The sequence below is a fragment of the Parus major genome, chromosome 4 (genome assembly GCF_001522545.3).
Source record: "Parus major isolate Abel chromosome 4, Parus_major1.1, whole genome shotgun sequence".
Classification (NCBI taxonomy): domain Eukaryota; kingdom Metazoa; phylum Chordata; class Aves; order Passeriformes; family Paridae; genus Parus; species Parus major.
In genome coordinates this window covers 43,563,764-43,578,799 of record NC_031771.1, presented here as the reverse complement: position 1 = coordinate 43,578,799, position 15,036 = coordinate 43,563,764, and the positions used below count along the sequence as shown (strand labels likewise).

General features: G+C 39.9%; 1 protein-coding gene across 4 annotated transcripts; it reads left to right on the top strand.

The window, feature by feature from the left end:
• The first annotated feature begins 841 nt into the window (after positions 1-841).
• On the top strand, positions 842-12,321 carry NIPAL1 (NIPA like domain containing 1). 4 transcript variants are annotated; one of them, XM_015625915.3, is made up of 7 exons: positions 1,202-1,288; positions 3,849-4,003; positions 4,652-4,918; positions 6,478-6,534; positions 6,949-7,039; positions 8,888-9,048; positions 9,193-12,321. In XM_015625915.3, exons 3-7 carry the CDS (start codon positions 4,702-4,704, stop codon positions 9,786-9,788), a joined length of 1,122 nt encoding a protein of 373 aa, XP_015481401.1. In that variant the 5' UTR covers positions 1,202-1,288; positions 3,849-4,003; positions 4,652-4,701; the 3' UTR covers positions 9,789-12,321. The 4 variants fall into 4 exon arrangements, with proteins under 4 accessions (XP_015481402.1, XP_033369761.1, XP_015481401.1 ...); XM_015625912.3 differs by having other exon boundaries at positions 3,849-4,066; XM_015625916.3 differs by lacking the exons at positions 1,202-1,288; positions 3,849-4,003 and adding an exon at positions 842-902.
• The last annotated feature ends 2,715 nt before the right edge of the window (positions 12,322-15,036 follow it).

Here is a 15,036-nt window from a genome sequence, read left to right as displayed (position 1 = left end):
TGCACAAGAAGATCACAGTTTGCTCCCAAACTTTCAGACTCTGCTTTAAAATTTTGGTTTAACTGTTTCAAATACCATTTTAAATTATTGCTCTGGTTTTTTAGCAGTCCCTGTGCTGCTCCGTGGAGGTGTGTTAAATTTGCAATTTTGCCTCCAGTTAGAGAAATCCTTGTGCATGCTGAAGGTCTGCAGACTGTCCCAGGAAGTTTGCTGGGCAGCATGTAATGTTTTATTAAGCCTTACATTTTGTAACTGTATTTCACTCAATTACATCAAAACCAAGACCTTAGACTTCCACGTTGAAACTATTGATTGGGCAATAAAGAGAATTATTTCTTATAACAGCCTGGAGCCTGTTAAGCCACAGGGAGTCATCTCAGGGTATGCATCACCAGGCACTGCCCTTGTTTTAGGACGCTGGCAGAGTTTGACTCTGGAGGGGGATCCCTCTGCCCGCAGATCCAGTGGCCAAAGTGAGCCCTGGTGGTTTGTCACAGACGTAAGTGGTTGTACATCAAGACTGCTCAGCTCTTCTCCCACCTGCGAAAGGGAAGAAAATTAAATCGATAGATACTCTCAGGAAAGGCAAAAGCTGCCAAGGTACTTCAGGAGAGAACGCTCTTCTTTGGATTCAGTGTTCAGGTGGGGCCACAGAACTCCCCAGGTCTGGTACTTGATAACCATCCAGAATGCCCGTTCTGGGTCACTCCTTGCGTGCCCTTTCCCCGCCGGGCCGGCTCCAGAGGGGTGGCGGGGATACCACCTCCGTCTCCCCCGGAGAGCGGGCGCGCCCAGGTGCGCCGGCCTCGCCCGGGCGGGCGGAGCCGCCGGCGCGGATCCCGCGGAGCCCCGCAGCCCCGGGGCCCGGAGAGGCGCTGCCCGCCGCCCGTCCTGCCGCACGGGTCAGTGTCTGCGCGGGTGCCGGGGCACCGCGGGGAGGGCCAGGGGTCTGGGGAGGGTGCGCGGGGCTCGGGACGCGGAGGGTGCGCGGGGCTCGGGACACGGAGGGTGCGCTCCCGCAGCGCCCTGAGCCCGCACGGCGGGCGCGGTGTCCGGAGCCCCGCACGCCTAGCGCTTGCCTCCGCCCTGACGCCACCCCGTTGTTTTCCGAGGAGTGGCGCGGCCGGAGAGGCACCTGCGCTTCTCCCGCGGCTGCCTCGGGTTAAACACCTTTTCAGCTTTGTTTTGTGCCTTGTGCTGAGTCCCCACTCCGGCTGTGCCAGGGAAGAATGCCTCGCTGCTTCTCGGTACGCCCACTTCTGGCACCAGGAGCGGCGCCTTGGCAAAGGTGGGCTTGGGATTTCTTGGGTGACCGAGAAAGGCGTTTCATGTTTCTACTAGGAGTGGGCTGAGTCGTGAGCTCAGTAGAAATGGTCAAATTATTGTCTAATCAAAGCAATTAGTTTTCGAGATGACTTAGGACCGGTATCTTCAATGGCAGGTTAAGAGCCAAGTTGGCTGTCGTAAACCAGGGCAAGTCAGCCCTGGACTGCAAGTTAGACATGCCACAAGCAATGTGTAGCACCGGGGGGGCTGATCTACCCAATTCCAATAGAGAATATTTAGGTGTTTGAGGAGGGGGGAAAAAATTATGCAAAATAAAAACGTTTAGAAGTTGTACCAGCAACTGTCTTAGCTCAGTCTGTTTTCCTGTTGCTGCCAGCCTTGAGTCAGAGCTGGTAGAGATTACTCCTACAAGGAGGGGTTCTGCTGACAGGTTCATGTTTGTTGACATTTGGAAGTAGGAGGTGAAACTAGCTTAGCTACAGAAACTCAGTGCTGAGCAAGCCAGGCAGCCTCAGTAGTTTGTCACCTTCCTCAGCCTTTCCAAGTGATCGTCAGAGTGTTCAGAGGGGTAGTAAAATAAGAGTAATTCCTGGATTAGCCTCCTCTTCCCATCTCTCAGATGGTTCTTTGATCAGTGCAGTGACATGCCACTTCTCATGCAAGTGGATCAAATGGCTTTTTTTTTTTTTTTTTAAACTATGGAAAGCTGCCCAGCACAATAAACAGAGATAATAAGCATTCAAAATTACTCTTCTCAGTGATAAATCCAATGTTTCTTTGTGAATGTGGTCAATTCAGAAAGGAGAGGAACAACCTATGGTAGTCGCTGGGTAACTTAGTACAAATGCTATGATTAAATTTTCCTTATTTGAAGTTGTAATGTATGCTGAGGAATGAAAAACTTTAGAACACGTAGAAAAAGTAGCAGTAGTGTCTTATGAAATGAAATAAGCCTGCCATTCATCTCCAGCTAAATGAAGGTACACCAGTCACAGAAAAGGGGGAAGAAAATAGTTATTTTTTTCACTGTAGAAGCCCAATGCACTTGAAAAGCAGAAAGCTGCCTTTTCTGTTGCAGGTAGCTGAAAGACTATAATTATCAGGAGTGCTTATCATCATGTTTTGGTTTTTTTTTTAATTAAAGGCCTTTCTTTTAATTAAATTCCTTTAATTAAGGAATGTTACTGCTTCTCACACATCTGGGTTCAGCATCAGTATAGGTATTGGAAGCTAAGGGATTTCATTCATCTCTCTATTGTTGGTTATTTTTCACAGAGTCATAGAATAGTTTGGGTTGGAAGGGACCTTTGAAGGCTATCTAGACCAACCCCCATGCCATGAGCAGCATCATTTTTGTCTTGCCCTGATATGTGTTTACTAAAATAAAATATATTTACGCTTAAAGGATTTTTCTGTAATTTTTGTTTGTGATTTATTCCTCACTAATTATGTCAAAACAATTATATGCAAATTTTTCTTCTTCTGAGACTATGCTAATAGTTTAGGATTTCAAAATACTTTCAGGTGTAAATACATTTTAAAACATAGGTGATTTTACATTATCCAACTGTAAGTTCTATTAATGATAAGAGTATAGAATAGTATCTGTCCTACATATTATGCAATAGTAACTGCATGTTGATCTAAGTTCTCTAACACTTTAATCTTCAGCAGTGGAATATGAACATACATCTTGTGGGAACATTTTTATTATGTCTGACTTAGCAATACAAAACAACCCCTGTTATATGGAAACATTCTTGGCAAACAAGGAAATGTGTTTGCACAGCCTGCAAATCAAATTATAACTTCCTGTAGTATGTTTATTGTACAGTATGGAACGAGAAAACAGGGAGCAGGTACTCACTCTAGTTCCTTACTTGTAAAGGGCGCTGTCTCCCAGAGTTAATGCTGGCATTGCCAACTGCAAATATGGTGGTTTTAAGCCCTTATGTATTTTAACTATTCCTTGTTAAATGAATTATCCAAGTCTGCTTCTTTTTAATTGCTCAGTGAAGTACCTTTGATATAACTTTATTATTTCCAGAGGTTACATGTGAACACAGTAGGCACATCCTTTTCTACCAAGTCCCCAAGTGGCGTTTTTTCAGTTGGAGGGTGGGGGGGAAGAAAAGAAAGAAAAAAAGTGAGTGAATTACTGATGCTGCCACATCAGGATGAATTGTTCATGTGTAATTTTAATTACAGGGAAAACACAGAAAACAAAACTATTTATTACATCCCATGCTTTATATGTATCACAGTGGAGTGAGCTTTTGTATTTAATTTCATATTGTAACATGTCTTCACAATAAATCTCCTTTTCAAAAAAGGTTGTTTTAAAGGTATCCCTGGAGTCTGTAAAACACACTGATTGCCTGATGCACTCTACTGTGACAAAATGAGACATCAGCCTAGACTGCCTAAGCTCTGTTGCAGCTTTGCTGCCTGACCCCTGCTTCCCCATGCAAAAAAGCAACTCCTTTTGTTCTTGGAAATGCAATACCTCTTCTTCCTTTAAAAACAAATCTAAGCTGATAACAATGATGTCATTCCCACAGGCTGTCATCATAGTGCCTGATAATGCTTGGCTGGCTGGGAGTGTGAAGCTTCAATCTCTGCTCAGGATCACCCAGCTCTCCAGCCCTGTTGCAAGGATAGCTGGGGGAACTGTCCCCTGTGGCCTGCGATCTACCTTCATCCAGGGCTTATTGAGGTTAGATTAAATTTGCTGTGAGGTGTAAAGAGGCCTTCACCTGAAAATTTTGTGATTGGTTAGGTAAGACTTGGCTCACATAGTATTCTCTGAACCGTTTTAATAAAATGGCTTAGTGCTCATATGCAGTAAGGGTTTGTTCCCTGTTTGATTTTCCTTCCTCTTATTCCATTTTTTTTTTCCAATCTCAGCTACCAATGTAAAAACAGAAGCCTTGAATAGCAGCAGGCTTACTTTAACAGCCAAAGCCCAAAATCATGGATTTGGCTATATGTTTGTGGTCTCTGCACAACAGAAAGAGCCCTTTCATCTTGAGGTTTCAGGATAGCTTTTAAGATTTTGAGTTTAATTTTAAATTGAAGCTAACATTATTTTGTTGCATTCCTAGGTATTTCTCTTATTGCTAGTCTGAGCCAATGAAATGTAAAATAATGTATGTAAAATAATGTAATCACCTGTGAGCTACAGGGGTGGGTAATGACCCAGGGCAGCATTGTGTACATTGTGTGGGTTTTGTGTGTTATTTGCACAGTCAGAAATTATAGGTGCTCTGCAAAGACATGAAAAGGAGTGAGAAGAGTGAGGACAGGGCTCTTCCAGAGTTGGGCCTGTGTTGTGAATCATTTGTCCTTCTTTTTCTGCTCCCAGGTGTTGTGTTCTTCTCTTCTTGCTGTGACTCCTGCCAAGCATGGTACCAGATGATCAACGTGTCTGAATCACTCACTCCTTTCCACACCTCTATGGAGGGGTCTGGCAATGAAACAAACTGGAGCATTTCCATGCCTTCTGGAAGCAAATACCACCTCTACATTGGCTTGGCTTTGGCTATAGGTTCCAGTATCTTTATTGGTTCTAGTTTTATACTGAAGAAGAAAGGACTTTTGAAACTGGCAGACAGAGGAGTCACCCGAGCTGGTAAGTGATGGTGGCAGCATTACTCCTGCTGGGGACACAAACACCTCTTAGAACTTGACAAAATCATGGTTTGAGTCATAGATCACATGTTTAAAAGTACTTTAATGGTGATCAGAAGTCCTGTCTTGGTGAGAGATGGAGACATATTATTATTTATCTGTGTGTGATTACAGGGACTGGGATTTCAGAACTCAGGACTATGGAGGTTCAGAGGGTATTAAATCTAGTGAGCTAGTGCTATTTCCTCATTGAGAGCAATTAGTTACCAAATAAAATTCTCCATTTCTCTTTCAAAATGCCTTTTTCCCTCTTTTTTTTTTATCATTTCCCCCCTCATTTGAGATGGAAAGTCTTAAGCTGGTAATTTGGTTTAGTTTTTTGGTTTTGCTCTGCTTTTTTTAAGTAAGAGCAATGAGTTGTAGAAACTATATTTATTACACAAGTGTCTACAGTTGGTACAGATATCCCTTCATCAAAGTCAAGAGATGAAGAGCTAGAAAAAGAACAATCGCACTAATCTCATTATTTCCTTTGCATGGATTTAAACACATAGCATTGGCAGTTTTTCTTTTGTTTGTTGTGTTCATTGCAATATAATATTCCAGAGAATCTGGTTATTTAAAAAAAACTCTGATAACTGAATACTCTGAATATTCCATACACTTATGTTTTATGTAAAAAAAAAATTTAAAAAAATCATGTACATGGGGGCATTTTTCTTTCTGATTTCTTCCAACCTGAAGTAAAACTGCGTCCGGTTCTGGCCCCTCAGTTCAGGAAGGACATTGAGACACTTGAGCGTGTCCAGAGGAGTCAATGAGGCTGATGAGGGGCTGGGAACACAAACCCTGTGAGGAATGACTGAGGGAGCTGGGGTTGTTTAGCCTGGAGAAAAGGAGACTCAGAGGTGACCTTATCACTCCACAGCTTCCTGAAGGCTGGTTGTAGGCAGGTGGGGTCAGTCTCTTTCTCCAAGCAGCAGCTGACAGAATGAGAGGACACAGTCTCAAGCTGTGCCAAGGGAAATATAGGTTGGATATTAGGAAAAGGTTACTGGAATGGTCTGCGTGGGGAGGTGGTGGAGTCACATCCCTGGATGTGTTTAAAAAAAGACTGGATGTGGCACTTGGTGCCATGGTTTAGTTGAGGTGTTAGAGCTGGTTTGGACTTGATCTTGAAGGTCTCTTCCAACTTAGTCGTTCTGTGATTCTGTGAAAAGGAGAGTCAAACTGCAGCTGAATGTATGAATATATTGGATCTGACCTGGAAAAGCATTTTGAAACATTTCTTAAGCTCACCAACAGTCTTTATAAACATTTTACTTTTGCTTGAAACTTTCCCTCTTTGTATATTTAGTCAAATAGCATTTTTTAGAAGTCCAAGTCACAAAGTAGTAGGGTGGTTAATAAAATGTCAGTCAAAATCAAATATTCTTCTTGTTGCATCCAGGTAACATGCTCTTTTGTTAATTTGTAGGTGCAAATGTGAAGCTGTACATTTTGTTTCTTACAATAAAGTGATCTGTTTCTTCTAAGATAAGGTTATTTTTTCTCTTTCAGGACAAGGAGGATATTCTTATTTGAAGGAATGGCTTTGGTGGGCTGGACTGCTATCAAGTAAGTCACCTCTTTCCTCTTAGCTTATATGTAAATCTACAAAAAACAGATTGTTTTAAAAAGATTTGTTGCCTGTTTTTTCATTCCCTTCACTTAAAAGAAATATCCTTGCAATCACATTCATGACAAGCTGTTCTGATATACTGTCTTTCAAATACTGCATTTGATCTTCAGACATCTTTGCAGAATAACCATCTTTTTTCCAATATCTGGTCAAATGCAATGGAATTGCATCTGTCCAGCTTCTAGGAGTACTTAGGAGAAAAGTATTTAACTTTCTTCAGCATTTATTATTTCCAGAATAGCTGTCATACAATATATACAATATTTCCATAGCTGTCATACAAAATATTTACAATACTGTGCCTTTTAATATCCTCCTCCAACCTGAACCAAATATTCTTTTTTCTGCAGTGGGATTAGGAGAAGCTGCAAACTTTGCTGCCTATGCCTTTGCACCTGCAACCTTAGTTACCCCCTTGGGTGCACTGAGTGTTCTCATAAGGTCAGTACCAATTGGGAGCAAGCCTTGGCAAATGAACCACTCACTGTGTGAGGGAAAAAATACCGCCTTTGGCTGAAAGTGAAGATTTTTAATAAGAGAACTGAAAAAGCAATTTATGGACAAATAAATGCTTTTTGTTTCTTGGTGGATATTTTTCCTTCTTTAGATCTGAGTTCTCTGGGTAGACAGGATCAAAAGTCTTGTTGCAAAGGTCACTGAATGCCTTCCCAGTGGCTTTCCACCTAGATGACAAAGTAATTCTTATCAGCATATACCAGGTATACGGCTGATAGAAGGTAATTTATCTCTTACTAGAAAACTGGAGCTGTCTTTAAAACTGTTATCCTGTTCTTCAGTTGTGACAAAACTTTAAATAAAAATACAGTATTCCTACACAAAATATTTTCAAAAACATTTATATTTATAGGAGCTTAGTTTCATATTAAGGCATGGTTAGTAAACCTTTTGGTTTTGTTTCGTCTTTCTGAAATCCTTCTGGAAAAAAGGCAAAGAAAAATTTAGCTTTCTTCTGTATCCACAATTAAAATTTGTGGTTCTTTTGAAACATAAATGTCCTATGGAGACTCACTGTTTTCTACATATGAATTAAAAAATGCTTTCCAAGTTCTTAAGCACATATACTAATGTGGCTATTGTAGCAGCAGAAAAGACATGGATTACATGTACAATGTAGGGAATATTTTTTTAGCAAAATGAAATTATTGTGTTTTAATGTAAAACTCTGACTTTTAAGAACTGAGTATACTATATGAAACACTGTGTTTAAAACAACATGTGCTGTATATTAAAAAAACCAAAACAAAACTAACCCCTAACAAACAAACAAACAAACAAACCCTCCCTCCTAAAAACCCCGAAACACAAACAAACAAAAAAAAACCCTCCACCAAACAAAGGGAAAAAAAACCCCTAGGATGCTTGCAATAATCTGCCTGCTAAAACTGCAGCTGTTCTGTCATAGGAAAACTAGTGTAACTGAGTCCCTGCAGTGGTGCTGGGGCTAGCTTGTTGGTAGATGCAGATTAATGGGCTGCCTGGCTGCTGCTGTGCAGAACAGCTTGAGTTTTATTGCCCTGTTCTCTGATGGGGATAGCAATTGTTCAAATTTCCTTGAGACAGAGAGGCTGTTAGAAATTCGTGTCAGTGAACTCAATACCCTTGTGTGAAAAAAATGTCTGTATTTTGATTTACATTAAGCCAGTGCCTATGCCCAAAGCTGTGCTCTAACAGACTAATCATGTCCTGTGAGTGGTGCATTTTAGGCCAAGTTATTGTCCTTGGGTTAAATGATCAACCCCGTGGAGATCCTGGGGTTGATCTCTTTGAAGGGGGACATGCCTTCTCTGTGTTTTGGGAGGAATCCTGGCAAGCCAGACCGAAAGTGTGCCTGGGTGGGAGAGCCTGAGGAGGGATGAGGAGCGGTTTCCAAAACTCATGTGCATTGGTTGTAATGGAAAATTAAGTGTTTTGAACCATTTTTGGAAGGAAGAAACAGCTATTGTAGTTTATCTACAGTGAGAGTGCATACTACCCTGACCCAGGCAATCAGGAATGAGGAGTTCCTTAGCAATTTGAACCCTTCTACAACCTGGAGGGAAGCTATGAGGGTTTAGCTATGCTAAATTCCCTAAAACCTGAGCTTACCTTCTCGGTCATGACCAACTTGCTTGGAAAAACTCCTTACAATTTGATTGTTTCAGGCTGGTTTACCATATATATATCCAAATTCAAAAGAGGTTTTGAATTACTGTTATGCTACACAGAGAGATTTTGAATGTCTTTTGTGGCTGATGAAGCCAAACATTTTATTTCTATTTTGCTGGACAGTGCTATATTGTCATCCTATTTTTTAAATGAGAAGCTGAATATTCATGGAAAGCTGGGCTGTGTACTGAGCATTTTGGGGTCAACAGTCATGGTTATTCATGCCCCAGAGGAGGAGGAGGTCACCTCACTAGATGAGATGGAAAGAAAGCTGCAAGATCCAGGTAGGTCTGTATGCAATTGCAGTGAACACATGCTGCAGTTCATAGGGAGGTGTCCAGGACACTGAAAAGCTCTGAGCATGTTCGTGGACATAGTTGGGTATTTTTTCTCATGTGCTTAACTCTTCCCTTTCCTCTTTTTTACAGTGTTTGTTACATTTGCTGTTCTCCTAACAGTCGTTGCCCTTGTCCTGATTGTTGTTGTGGCTCCAAAGAGAGGTCAGACAAATATACTGATCTACATTTTAATTTGCTCACTCATCGGTGCCTTCTCTGTCTCATCTGTGAAAGGCCTGGGCATTGCCATTAAGCAAATGCTGGAGAGGAAGCCAGCCTATCGCCATCCATTGGTTTATATTTTGGTGGGCATCTTGGTGCTCTCAGTCAGCACTCAGATCAACTATCTCAACAAAGCACTGGACGTGTTCAACACATCCCTTGTGACACCCATTTATTACGTGTGCTTCACTACAACAGTGGTGACATGCTCCATCATCCTGTTCAAGGAGTGGAGTAGTATGGAACTGGGTGACATCATTGGAACCCTGAGTGGATTCTGCAGCATCATCATTGGTATCTTCCTATTGCACGCTTTCAAAAACACTAACATCACCTGGAGTCAGCTGATGTCCACTGTTGCCAAAGAACAATTCCATGAATTGGAAACCAGTCACACTTTGCTGGAGACCATGGAGGACCCAGCTTTGGTATATGAGGAGGACAACGTTTTATTCAGTCGATGAAACACTCAAGCAGTGTTCATCATCAAAGTATCATGAAGTGCAAACTCAGCCCACCCGTGTCTACTAGAATGCTCTACTTTTCTGCAGTCCTCTGGAAATTTGTCTGTGAGACCTGTTAAGTGTGGGCCACTCCTCTCTATGTCAGCTGTTGGCAGTAATGAATGAATATGTTCAGTAATAAGCATGACAGACAGAAACCTGGTGGTGATTATATGTTAGGCAATGAAAAACATGGTCCTTTTTTATGCAGCATCTCTTCTTGGGAAATTTTAGCAAAAAAGAATGGTCTTTGTAAGCCAAATTTAAAAAATGCAACTTTCTTTTAATGATAAAAGACAATCCTTGCTGAAGTGGCAGGTACACTGCTATTATCTTCATGATGGCCTTAATATTTATGGCTTTCTTTATATTTTTATAATTTATTGCCAAGGAAGCTTCTATATACTCTACATGAAGGATATTCTTTGGAGACATAATATGAAGAAAACAATGTTTAACCCTTTCAGTTTTTAATACAAAATTTAATGCAAGATTTTTTCACTCTTGATGACCTGCCAGTGAACATTGATTAGATGTCACAAAAAAATTTTAGCAAATACAATTCTTGACAAGTCTCAGCTTTTCTACCCAAGGAATCCTGAATAGACTGTGAATCCCTGAATATGCCTGTACTTTTTTAAGGCTAAGACAAAGTTTAAGAAAAAGAAAATTCATTAGAGGCCTGAAAACAGTTGCTACTGGATTAAAAAGTTACATGAGGTTATAGAATTAAGTATTCAAAGGCAGAGGAAAACCAGAACATGCACTTAAAAATTTCTACTTTATATTATTTTGAGGATTAAGAAGAGGCTTTACTTATTTCCATACTTCTTCCTAATACATCCATCTATTAATTAGAACCCATTTAAGCTTTTCAAATTTTTTCCCTCATTTTCTGGGAAGATATTGTTCTTTATTAATCATAAAGCAGTCCTGTTAATTTTCATTTTTTTACAAGTGCAAAATCCGTTTTACAATCCATGCACTACTTCTAAAAATACTAGGTAAAGGATGGGCTGTAGGCAAGGGGTGAGAAACATCAGAATGTCTTTTTTTTTAGTTTGGATTTTTCATCTTTTCTTAAAGTTAGTATTTGCCTCTATTAGATGTTTAACAATATATTAACCTACCAGAGGCCTTGAAGATTGGTAACTGTACTGCAGTACTGCAGTTCCTCAGTTGTGGTCACTGATCTTCCTGTCACAAAAAAGTTTGCACAGTCTGTGGTTTGCTCATTACAATCCTCTTTGTTTTCCACTTTGTAAGTAAGTGAGTAACATCAGCAATCAGACATGTGGGTGGTGACAAGCTCATCAGAAAGCAGTATTTGCAATCTTTGGATTTTTAAGTGTGAGTCCAGAAAGTTTCCTAGAGGATGCCAGCACTTCAGCAGTTAAAAACTGGTTTTAATCAGCTGAGATTTATATGCCAAACAGAATTTCCTCATGAAGCAGGCTGTATGTTTTCTACTGTTCAAACGGTTTAGTAGAAGAGAACAGTTTGGAGAACAGAAAATAGTTCTGCCAAAGAAAGCTCATCCTTTATTTATAAGAATAAAAGGGTTGCTGCTTATATTTCATATATTTGTGTGGCATCACTGTTATTCCAGCAAAAGGGACGTTTTCACAAAAAATGTACTTGCCTTCAAAATATAATGACATTGTATATGTTGTACATTTTACATTATACATTTGGAATATTTTTCAGCTTGAGTGATGGGATTGGCAGCAATTCTTTACTGTTAAAATGCTTGTGTTAAAAAAAGCTTCAGACAAGAGAATCTACTAACAGGGTTTCATTACTTCTTTGTTAATGTAAAGAATACTTTGGTTTTATGGACCAGATTCAAGCTTCAAAATCTTTATAGTTAAAAACAAGTAATACAAATACTAAAAAGACTAAAAATTGAAGGGTTTTTATAGTTTGTTTTTAACAAAAACTTGAATTGCTTTTCACTCTGAATTACATAACTCAAAGAATAACTGAGGAAAACATATACTGTAAAAAAGATAAAAATAAATGCTTTTGCATAGTTTATGGCCCCTTTATTTGCTTATGGACTCATCACTGTGGTGTGACCAAATGAGTTATTTGTAAGAAAAAGCAACCAGTTCAGTTCTTGAATGGATGTGCATTGGCATTTTTTAAATAAATGTCATAAAACTTTCTTTGAGAAGGGTGTGGACTCCTTATATACCAACTGCTGGCAATAATTAATTTATACCAAGCAAAATTCCTGTATTTTCTACTGGACCTGCATATCTGCTATTATACATAAGTAGCCACTAATAATAAAAGAATGTTATTTTCTAACAATATCAAATACTCAAAGTTAATAGTAATTTTCATGGTACATATACATGTATATTTCTAACATGTACATCATGTTAGAAATAAATTAGTGATTGACTTTTTGTATAAAAACATTTGTTGTAAGAGATGCTATTTTTTTAAATGTTTATATTTAATCACTAGTTTGGAATAATTTTGATTTTTATATTGAAATTATGCTAATATTTCTCTTGTAATAAATTATTCATGGTTATGTACTAAATTATCTGTGTTTTTTAAACAAGTGATAAAAAAAGAGTCATTCATATTTCTAAACTAGAGAAGAAAACTCAAAGCTGTTGTATTAGGCATGTCTGTCTCAGAGCCTGTCTCAGTGGAGAGTGTTTCAGTGAGTTGTCAGGCTTTCCAGTGAAAAGAACATTATATAAAGAAATTAGATGTGTTTTGGTATGTAGGGCAAATGGTTAAGAAGGAGAACAAAGCAATCCTCAGAGGCAATACATTGCTAACCAAATTACAGCTTTTAAATGCTGATAGTAAACAAATCTTGGCAGCTACTCGTTATTACCATACCTCAGGACAAATTAATGGGCAATTAAGTTCATTGCACAGCTGCACCAACTAAATGTAGTAGGTCAAGAAAACCTGGATAGGTTAAAAAATCTGTACAATTTTGGAAGGAAATACATCTGTTTCTATAGAAATCTGTTCTACCATCTTCATTTTCCAGCAACACTTGAAAGAACCATGCTATAAAAAAATCTTCACCCCAAAAGGTACATGTTCAAAACTTTAAACTCTACTCATCAGGGTTGCATCCTGGAGTTGTATGGGGAATTGTGTACTTCTGTAAAATGCCATTCTCTCACTCTTTAAATTCCAGAAAAATAAAACTGGCAAATGTGCTAGGAAATACCCTTCCAGCAGGGCAGGTTTGCAGTAGCTGACTCCTTTTGGGCAGGTTTCAAAACGGTGCCATGGTTCAGAACATGGCTGGGAGGCTGAGTAGGGGTCAGAATGGTGGTGCATGAGGGAGGAGGGATGATGATGGGTTTGGTGTACCTGCAAGGCCCCACATCTGTGAAATCTTGGGAGGGGAGAGGGGGAGGAGGCAGGAACTGGTCTGAAAACCAAATGGCACTGAGAATAATTGTCATCAGCCCTGTACACTCTAGTAATTGGTCTGCATTTCTTCTCAGGAGTACTTTGGACAAATGAATTAATTTCACTTTCCAAAAATAAATTCCAGTAATAAATTGTCAGTAATGCATCTTTTTTATAGAAAAGAGATGTATCCTAAGTGGCCGGCTCACAAAAGCTTGGAGTTCTGCCTTTTCCCCTCCAATCCATGAAAAAGACTTCTTCCAAGTTTTCTTATGTTTGTTCAGAAAATTTGTAGCTAAATTTTTACAAATGCTGAAGACTCCTACAGCCTTTGATGGAAGGTTTCCTGTATGGAGGTGTCTCCTTTACTGCTTTTCCCATATCTCATTTTTATCACATGGAAGTTTAAAAAAACAGCAAACAGACATCTCTTTATGGTCAGTGACAAGGATGTGACTCACAGTTCATCCATTTTTTGCCCTGTTAGAATATGGTTAGAATTTGAACTAAGCTCACAGTCACCATGAGGTCTAAGGTGGCCTGCTGTACAGTCTTTATGTAAGGGTGTAGCTGTTCTGGTAAATAAATACACTGTAGATACCTGACCTTTGTACTGCAGAGCATTTCTTGCTGCCGATTAAGCACCAGTATCACTGACTCTGAAGCAAGTTCTAGTGTTTTTTCATTTATTTACTGTCAGCTTGATGATAGCAGCTGTTAAATTTATCCGTGTCAGAATGTTAATAACAGCTTCTTCAAATTTTTCCCCATGCAGCCTACAGAAAGATGGTATTGGGAAGTGGAAGCCTGGTAGGCAAGCATTATTAGCCCCAGGTATTAGACTGGCATGTTTCCAGGATGGGTGCACATTTACCATGGGATAGCTTAGTGAGACAGGCAGGAACAAGGTGCTTAGAGTACATAAAACCTAATGGAGCTGATTTTTACTGCATGGTGCTGTAGCATGTTACATATTAACTTGCAGTAATATGGCAAAACCAGTTTTACAATGTCTGTCAAAAAAGAGGCCTCATATATTATGCAAAGTCCCCATGTACTTTATATTGCAGGGAGAGTTTGAATTTCACATTTGTAGTGCATCATCTGCTGAAAAGCTTTGTGTACTTCTGTGGCCTGGGCATAGGCTGTGGCAGGCTTCATGTGTGTACCGTGTCATTGTCTCAGCTTTGGCCAAGAAGGAGCAGAGCCAGGACAGCTCACCTGAAGTGGCCAAGGGGATATTTCATACCATAGAACATCGTATCAAGTGTGGAAACTGGTGGGAGAGGGAGGGAGGGAGGGAGGGAGGGAGGGAAGTTGGGGCTGCTGGTTACTGCCTGTGGATGGGCTGGGCATCAGTCAGCAGGTGGTGAGCACTGGTTCTGTGCATCACTGGTTTCTCTTGCCTTTTATTCCTCTCTTTTTCTCCTTTTAATCACTATTGCTATTGTTACATTTTGCTTTCTTTCAGTTATTAACCTGTTCTTATCTCAACCCACAAGTTTTACCTTCTGATTCTCTCTCCCATTTGGGCAGAGGCAGTGAGCAAGCAGCTGCATGGTACTGTTGTCAGCTGGGGTTAAACCACAACTGTTATAGATCTGCGTTCAGTCATAGGCCTGATAAAGGGCTGAATGCTCATAAATAAAATAAATTGATTATAAAAGTAAACAGTGACATCAGTTGGTGGCAATTCTTCTGGCAAATTACATGAAATAATGAGAATATCGTGCTTTACTTGATGCAGAAATGCCTTAGAAGTGTGTTTGAAGATACTCCCCAATGTTCAAACAACAGGATTTACAATTTCCCA

Coding starts and splice junctions, on each gene's coding strand:
- NIPAL1 (XM_015625916.3), top strand. CDS start 4,702: ATGATCAACGTGTCTGAATCACTCACTCCTTTCCACACCTCTATGGAG. Junction 4,919..6,477: donor CAGAGGAGTCACCCGAGCTG/GTAAGTGATGGT, acceptor TTTCTCTTTCAG/GACAAGGAGGATATTCTTAT. Junction 6,535..6,948: donor GTGGGCTGGACTGCTATCAA/GTAAGTCACCTC, acceptor TTTTTTCTGCAG/TGGGATTAGGAGAAGCTGCA.